The sequence below is a fragment of the Triticum aestivum genome, chromosome 2A (assembly GCF_018294505.1).
Source record: "Triticum aestivum cultivar Chinese Spring chromosome 2A, IWGSC CS RefSeq v2.1, whole genome shotgun sequence".
NCBI lineage: Eukaryota > Viridiplantae > Streptophyta > Magnoliopsida > Poales > Poaceae > Triticum > Triticum aestivum.
Genome location: NC_057797.1, coordinates 152,109,151 through 152,117,609, shown reverse-complemented (window position 1 = coordinate 152,117,609; position 8,459 = coordinate 152,109,151). Strand labels below are relative to the sequence as shown.

The 8,459-nt window shown below is 43.7% G+C and overlaps 2 protein-coding genes across 2 annotated transcripts; one reads left to right on the top strand and one right to left on the bottom strand.

Moving 5' to 3' along the window:
* The first annotated feature begins 774 nt into the window (after positions 1 to 774).
* LOC123188093 (uncharacterized) lies at positions 775 to 1,882 on the top strand. The gene is made up of 2 exons (XM_044600130.1): positions 775 to 949; positions 1,039 to 1,882. The coding sequence occupies exons 1-2, from the start codon at positions 883 to 885 to the stop codon at positions 1,548 to 1,550; spliced, it is 579 nt and encodes a 192-aa protein (XP_044456065.1). The 5' UTR covers positions 775 to 882; the 3' UTR covers positions 1,551 to 1,882.
* A 13-nt stretch (positions 1,883 to 1,895) lies between these two features.
* Positions 1,896 to 6,546, bottom strand: LOC123188092 (probable protein S-acyltransferase 12). The gene is made up of 7 exons (XM_044600129.1): positions 6,154 to 6,546; positions 5,054 to 5,297; positions 4,409 to 4,500; positions 3,020 to 3,146; positions 2,860 to 2,945; positions 2,316 to 2,381; positions 1,896 to 2,241 (listed from the first exon to the last, which is right to left on the bottom strand). Exons 1-7 carry the CDS (start codon positions 6,358 to 6,360, stop codon positions 2,125 to 2,127), a joined length of 939 nt encoding a protein of 312 aa, XP_044456064.1. The 5' UTR covers positions 6,361 to 6,546; the 3' UTR covers positions 1,896 to 2,124.
* Between the last annotated feature and the right edge of the window lie 1,913 nt (positions 6,547 to 8,459).

The window sequence follows — 8,459 nt, the reverse complement described above, 5'->3', positions numbered from 1 at the left end:
GGTATGTAGATGCACTCCCCTCTCCCTCGTTGCTAGATGACTCCATAGATTGATCTTGGTGATGCGTAGAAAATTTTAAAATTCTGCTACGTTCCCCAACACCGCGTTCATCTATTCATACCAACCTTGGTAAAGATCTTGAAGCTTACATTGAGAAGACAAATCGGCCTGGATTGCTCACTGCAGGTAGCCTCCACGTGGAATAGTTGTAAGTCACCTGGAACAAGTCCTGGAACAAAGGCAGAATATCTTCCTTCATTATATGCCAGCATCGCTTATAAAATTCCGTCGGGAACCCATTCGGTCCGGAGGCTTTATTTTGTTTCATTTGTGTTATTGCATCAAACACCTCTTTCTTAGTGAACGGAGTAGACAACACCTCATTCTCGTCGGAGCTGAGCTAAGGTATATCCCAGATCGCGCTCTCATCTAGAGACACAAAATTTTCTTTGGGTGCTCTAAAAAGCTTCTTATAATAATTAGAGATGTGCAGTTTGAGGTTTTCATGCCCTACAATTGCACCTCATATGTACGTACATGACGCGAGCTATTGACACAAACTGAAGGATAGGCAAAGTGTAGAGCTAGACACGAAGAGTACAAGAGTTTTTGGTAGCCCCCGCAAAAAAAAAAGAGTCTTTGGTAGTAAAAAAAGAGTAGAAGAGTTTAATTTTGGAGTCTGGTTTGTATCCCTTCCGAATCCTGTAGCTTTCTTTTTCTTTTTAACTTCCGGCTGGGGAGATATGTTCCTTGTATAAATATAGTACTGGAGTACATAACAGGGGATCTTCTAATCATAATAACGTGCCACGCTTCAAATTGGGATCTTCTAATCATAATTTCGCTTGACGTTGGATCTTCGATCCTGCGTTAACCGTGAGTATGGAGCTGGACAATTATTACGAAACAATCCACAAGAGGGACATATTTATGTTCTTGTTTGGACTAGGTACGCTCTTCTCCTTGTTGCTCCTATAAGATTTCCACTATATCAACTCGTGTATAACTTTCCTTCGTTGAAACTTGCAAATTAACTAGCCGCGGGTTTCATGTTCGGCGTGTCTTTTATGCTGGATAACCCTGCAACCGACTACTACTCTGTCAATCTCACCGGCGTCACCGCTTCGTCAACGACCTCGCCGCCGGCGCTCAACTTTACTCCCCACGTCGAGAACAAAGGTTTGGTGTTCGAAAACTGCTTCAGCCACGGGCAAGCGGCCGTGTCGTACGCCGGCGTTGTCATCGGAGAAGGGCCTGTGCCGGGCGTGTGCGCAGAGCCGGGAAGGAAGGGAACCGCGGAGGTGACGGCCCTGGCGCACGGCGGCGGCGGAGGAGCGCCGCTGTCGGACAGCCAGAGGAAGCGCCTGGAGTCCGAGATGCGGTCGGGATCTGCAGAGTTTGACGTGGAAGCCAAGCTGTTCCGCGATGGCCACATAAGGGGCCCCGTCGTGCTGTGGTGCAAACTCGGACTGCAAGAGTTGCAGCAGCCTTCGGATTGCAAGTCTTTCACTGATTTGGGACGCAGGGCCATGGAGCAATTTTGGATATGAACATGCTGCGATCTGGCCGATCCTACACGCGTCTCTGCAACAAATTTTCAATCACCAATTATGTATGCTTAATCAGTTGGGATGTAAAGTTTAAGTTTATCTTGAACCATTAACTGTTGTGTTTGGTCCAATTTATTTGAAACCGAGGCAAAAGATATGTCCCATGAATTAATTGATCAGAAGAGAGTTTTTCAGTTAATTAACGAAAACCAGGTAAAAACCATGATAATCCGCTGAGCACACATAATACCTCACACACACCTCCAGGTGGTCCGCATTGTCTGAGTCCGACGTGGCAAACGTTCGGACTCCCCAGTTTGATCCTAGTTTGTGAGATTTCAAACGTGTCCGGACAAATTTGGTGACGGTCAATGGATGACCCTTAAATCTCTACACTGTCCAGTCCATACATTTGCGGGTGATTGGTGACGCGGATTGGAGTTGCCCTAAACTCGGACGGATGAAGTAGCTTTGTACAGAAAAATGATGATTATGTACAGAAGTAAGACGGTTTAATCTACAAAGTGAGATGGCCGTATGGCATAACAAGAATATACTGTCAACCAAATCGCAACTACAGCACTGCATCAGAACGAGTAGGGAATTCAAGGCCTTGAATTGTAGCAATGTTTTGCAGATCCTCGGTACAGTACATAGGAAGAAACCAGAGCAACTTGTTGGTGCCAAATACCTGCAGTACACAATATTTCAGAAGGTTCGTATGGAATTAAGGAGCTCGGACGAACGGAAATGCAGGTAAAATACCTGCTCCAAGTTTTTTCTCCATCCTAGGTCATACTCCCATGAGCATGTTTTCTTTCGCTCGTATACCTGGAATTAGTATATAACCAGTACAAAAAAGCATATCATTTGGGCATGCCAGCAGCAGCAAGTCACTGTACAACCAAAATCTCATTATTCTTGCAAGAAATTCAAGCTGAAACCTAGATTGTTTTTGTACTGTTGAACCAGTGAGTTTTTTTTTTAACTACAAAATGAAGGTCATGAATTACTAGGTTATCAAGTACTCCCTCCGTCTCAAAATAAGTGTCTCAACTTTGCACTAACTTTAGTGCAAAGTTGTACTGAAGTTAAGACACTTATTTTGGGACGGAGGGAGTGCCAATGTAATGAGCTACATGGTATTATTTGAACAGGTGTGTGATGTCAGTTGGTTACACGACCTGAAGATCAACCAGTAACTCCGAATAAATGCAAAACGAAGTTTAACAGTTCAATCAAGGAATTAGTGTACTTATGAACAGTGGCAAGCAGGAAACCAAAAGTATTCACATTACAAATCCTTTACCTCGATAGAAGTCGTATTACTGGCAGCAAGAGACGTGTGCATGCATATGAAGCAAAGGAGGCTCAGCGCAAACGCCAAATTTAGAACTGCAGTAAAACCGTAGGAGTAGGGTAAGTTCAACCACACACCTTTAAGGTAAGTTTGAAAGGAAGAGGCTTACCGAAAGCAAGAAATAGAATGGCAATATCACCAGCTGAGCTGGGGCGCCTACTTCCATCATGAAAGAAGATAATAAAGCTTGGAAGTAGCACCAATGTATCCAGCACAGTCTCGAGGAAAGTATACACCTATAATGAAAAGAGAGTGCACTTTAAAAAAATAAGTAGTACGGAAGCTAAAGAAGCAGGTTGAGAAATGATTATAGGAAGTGTAGCAAGAAGACAATTGACAGGAAACATAATTATAAGTAACTTGTGTAGTAGTTTGTTTGTGCCCTTATGAGTCGTAAGGCTCGTTATGCTTATGCCCAACACTTATATGTGGCTGAAGCCAGACAGAGTCCCAGCACAGAGAACAGAGTACAGCTGTCGTTAGATTTGGTAAGTTAGCACTTATAACACAAGACAACGTTGAAGGTTTTCGTTAAAGCTTTTTCATGTCTTTCTGTTTTTAAAATCAATGTATACTTCCGTGTCTTTTCTTGCTACCTACAGTTTGAAAAATAAATACAGATGAGCAAGTCCAACAATCCTAAATATGCAAATTCTGGTAATAATTGTGCATGAACCTATCAGATAATATCACCACAAATATGGAAGTGCATATTGTCATCGAGGAAACAACACACAAATATGGGGCTAAAAGCCTACAACATGATATCAAGCCAATAGGTGGCATAAATTTGTTGAATGAGCCTGAAAAGGCAAACCACATACTCTAAGATACTAGAAAAAACACAACTATGTGGCTACAAAATGGAAACAAGCCAATTGGTGGCATAAACTCTCTGAGAAGTTTTAGCAATACTGATTTATAATTTTGTGTTACATTATGGTAGTATTTGGTGAAAATCTGCTTGGAGAGCATCATTTTTAGTTATTCTGCTATTTTGAAGTGTTCTTCTAGAAAAACTAGCAATTGGCAGTTTCGTTAAAGCATGACCTAGGCCAAAAAGGTTTAGGTGGTTAGCCCATAAAATAGTTCAACCACTTTTGCTTACAGGCAAGATCCAAACAACCCGTAAGGCCTAGTTTGCCTGTTTGGACATCAGGTTCTCATCAAAATAAGATAAGGTAGATTTAGGGCCAAAAAATAAAAATCTAAAATCTGTTCCGTTATGGCATGACAGAACTAGTATATCCCACAACAAAAATATATGCCTGCGAAATCACCCTAGCATGGTTTTCATACAAGTCCAGAACAAGTATAAGAGACTAGCTTACTAATACAAAATATTTTCACTACACCCAATCCTAACCGAACAGCAACTTAAAATCTTGCTGAAGTTTATATGAAAATGCGCTCTCAAAAAACAACTATACACTATCCGAGATTAATTTCCCAAGAAGTGTTCCAATAATCAATTTCCCAATGAGTGTTCCAATCCTACCAGGAAAAGGAGAAAATACTTGTAATTCCTTGCTCCGACACAATTTACTACCCAAACACAGTGATGATCCATTTTTAGTACGCATCTGTCACCTACAGAGTCAAATACAAAGGTCACAATAAGAATGTAATAGAAGGGATAGATGACTTTCATGCATTTATGAGTAACTATAAAAGAAAAAGCACACAAGCTGCACACAAACTATGCAAGAACTTTCTTGTGCTTTTCATTAGGTATTTCTGTAGCAACTTTACAGATCACCCTTTCGTGGGCTGCTTTTGGCATTGTGGTGGATTAATGATAATCCACCTTACCTTTCCAGCTTTTGTCTATTTTACCTTTTGTTTAAATCAATTTATCCCTACTTACGCAACTATTTTTCCATAGCAGATTATAAATTAAGTTCGGCGGAATACAGTTCAGCAACCGCAAACTGACCGTTGTTCATTGAAAGTAACACCAGTACTAAAGCCACATTCAATCTAGTTCAGGGACCATAATCCGGCACTTGCAAGATCATTCGCATCATAACCAACAATATATATTGGATGACAAACATCATTTTTCCTGAAGTATGAAGGTTGGTTTGAAACAGTGGCATTCCCTATTATAAATTAATTGACACCATGAAGAAGGCTGACTTACAGATAGAACAGTGATGGCAACGTGGAGGTTTGCCATTTTGACAACGAGAGCAATATCTAGGCGCATGTCCTTGCTCCTCTGAAGTGGATGGAGGATTCACACAATCTGTAGCGACATTATTTGATATGGTGCTACTGTTGTTCGCATACATACCATCCTCTTCAGAAGCATGTCTCCAGTTTTCAGGTACAGCTCCAGGATTTGTAAAAACAACCATAAAGTAGCACCATAGCATCATTATAAGCTGCAGAAGAAACAAGAACCCTGAAGAAATTTAAACAAAACAGAAACAAACACAATCATGGCCTGATTTTCTCATTTAAAGAAGAGAGAAGTCCATGATAGCAAGTAATGTAAGGCGCTATGGTGAATAATTCAGTCTAATTGGAAGAAACCAACACATCTTTTGTCATGCTCAATATCTCGAACCGAAAATCTAAAAGCTACTCCCTCCGTTCCTAAATATAAGCCTTTTAGAGATTCCAATACGGACTACATACGGAGCAAAATGAGTGAATCTACACTCTAAAATATGACTATACATCTGTATGTAGTCCGTACTGAGATCTCTAAAAAGGCTTATATTTAGAAACGGAGGGAGTACTAAATACAGTTTGGTGAATAACAAGAATAGAGGCTCAAAATATCACGTCTAGGTATTATCGTCAGATATGGTTCGATCTATATGCTACTGACTTGTTTGAGCATAATATATCTATCAATCGCTTGAAGCATGAAAAAAATAGTTGAATAAGAGTATAACCATTGCATGAGGTGATGTTCTTATATATTTGAGTTGCTCAATGCACAAAGTCAACAATAAGAAAGGGCCCTTAAAAAGTAATTTCGAAGGATATACAGTATTTCTTGAGACATAATTTGTTCTGATGCTGGAGCATACGCATCTATCATGTGTTAATCCGAAAGACATTAATGATATGTAACATGAATTAAGATCCATATTGCACAATTAGCTGCTCGCACAAATGACTAAGCTGCCTTGCAGTTGAAGGAAAAACAGAGGCCACTACCTAGCACCACATGACTCCTCAAGGTATACTGAAATTAGATGGTAAGAGAGACAGGGTGGCGGCGTTTACAAGGAGGTGGAAGGCGGCGAGGACGAAAGCTGCCGCCGCTACGGAGCCTCCGCTGCCCCCGCGTAGGAGCAGTGGGCCCCAGGCGTAGACGACGACGGCGTAGTAGGAGGCGGCGACGATGGCGGCGACGAGCGCCAGCATGAGGTACCCCAGAACCCGCAGCCCCGCACACGCGCGGAACGGATTCACCCGCCTCAGGCACTCCATGCCGTCTGGCCCGCCGGGGGGCCGGCCGGCGGGGCGGGGGAAGCGGCGCTGGCGGCTCGCGTGCGAGGCGGGGTTTGGTGCGCCGGAGTGTACTGCAAGCTGCTGCCCAACCTGTTGCGGTCAGGGCTGGTGGGCCTGCATTGTCGGCGGCTTGGAGCGCAGGGCGAAGTGGCCTGCAGCTCGGCCTCGACGTGCCGTGACTGTGCGAATATTTGCTTTGCCGAGATGACGACGGGTCCCGCTGGCTGCGACACGGCAGCGACCGCTTGGTTGGGTCTCGTGACTCGTCGTAGCGGCGGGTCGGTTCGTGTCGTTGTTTTGCGAAGATGAGCGTGCCCACTCATGTCCGTATCCCAGCTCGTGTCTTCGTTCACCTTTGCGCAAAGGTTAGCCTTTGCTTCCGGAGATCTAGTCACATCTCAAGTTCCCTCTTCCAGCCCTCAATCATTATGGTGAAAAGCTATGAAACAAGCTTCTGCATATCCAATTTGATTGTGTTGGAAATATGAGTAAGTTACTATGAGATTTAATTCGAATAATTAGAAGATAAATCATAACTACAATAGTAAAGATTAAATTAATCATGCAAACTAGCATAGCAGATGAACAGATCACATCGAAGACACATATTAGAAACATGAATTCTACCACGATCTCGAACAGGAAAGATAGAATCACATACGGTGCAGCGGGAGCAGCACCGCCGGCGTTGACGTTGTCGTCCATGTCGTCGAGGATGAGATTGCCGAGGTCGGGGAAGAAGTCGTCGTTCGCGAAGTCGTCGCTGCCAGCAGTCGCGCGAGTGCGCTTCCCCAAAACCTGATCGCCCCTTTCCCGTACCGGATCACGAGAGGCGGGGTTCCGGAGGCCTGCTGTCCCTTCTCTCGGTGCACGCCGAAAGGAGGGATGTAGAAGACTTGCTTGGCGGCGCAATGATCTGAAACGGTGGTGAGAAACCATACGAAGCGGCGGCGGCTAGGATAGACGTCTGTCTGACTATATAGTGCGGGCCGGATAGGTCGTGGGAGTAAACCCCACGTCCAAGTCGGCGCGATCCAAAAGAATCGGAAACGGTTCAGTAATTAACGCGTTCATTAATTATTAATTAATAACTCATTAATTTTTCCCGAGCAGCAAAAATATAGACAACGTGCATAGCTCTGTCCTCGGCTCGGCTCAATCCCGCAACCCGCGGCGCGGCGCGACGCGGCGCGACATGACGAGGCGTGGCATGGCGAGGCGAGCGAGTAGGTCTCCTCTTCTCATGCTCATACAAGTGGTAGAAGAGCTCACCTTATAAAAAGGTGTAACTCTCTCTCAACTTCCGAGGTGGGACTAAACTTTAGCCTCACTCACTCCACTCACATGTGTGCATGAATAGGCCAAGAGAATTTCAGAATTTTAGTTGGGCTTTGGGCCAAAGGCCAACTAGCAAAATTCCAACAATCCCCCACAAAGTCTTATTGGCACATCTCATTATTTAGTTCCAAAACATTGTTTATATACCGGTGCTTAGTGGAGACTGTGAAGTTGAACTTCCACTTAGAGATTTATGCTACACTAGATCACAACTTGAATAGTGAACTATGCCTTGCACTACAAGTTTTCTGCGATACTAGTTTCACACAAATTCTTGACCGATACTGGGCTGCCGCAAGGCTTCTCGCGGGTGGAGCGTATACGTCATACTCCAGGGCCTTTTCATGAATTTATTAGAGACACCCAATTCTCACAGACTGCGACGTTAACAGTCAAATTCATATGGATGTGTTCCTCAGAAGATGTTCTGCAGGACAACATCTCTGCTTACCCGAATAAGCCACTTGGAACACATTAAATAAGTATCAACCTGCCATGCAGATCAGGAAAGTATTGCATCTTCATGGAGTGAGATAGGTAATATAAGGATACTCTCCTCCCAGCTGACCAATAGCTTGTCTTTCACTCTACTTCACGGGATCTCCGATCACATAAAATGGGTTACCACTATGGACAACTCATGCGGTGGGTCTCAGACACATCTCTATCGATGCATTATCTATCACATTACGTGGTAGACCCTTTGTGAAGGGATCTGCCAAATTTTTCGACGTTTGGAT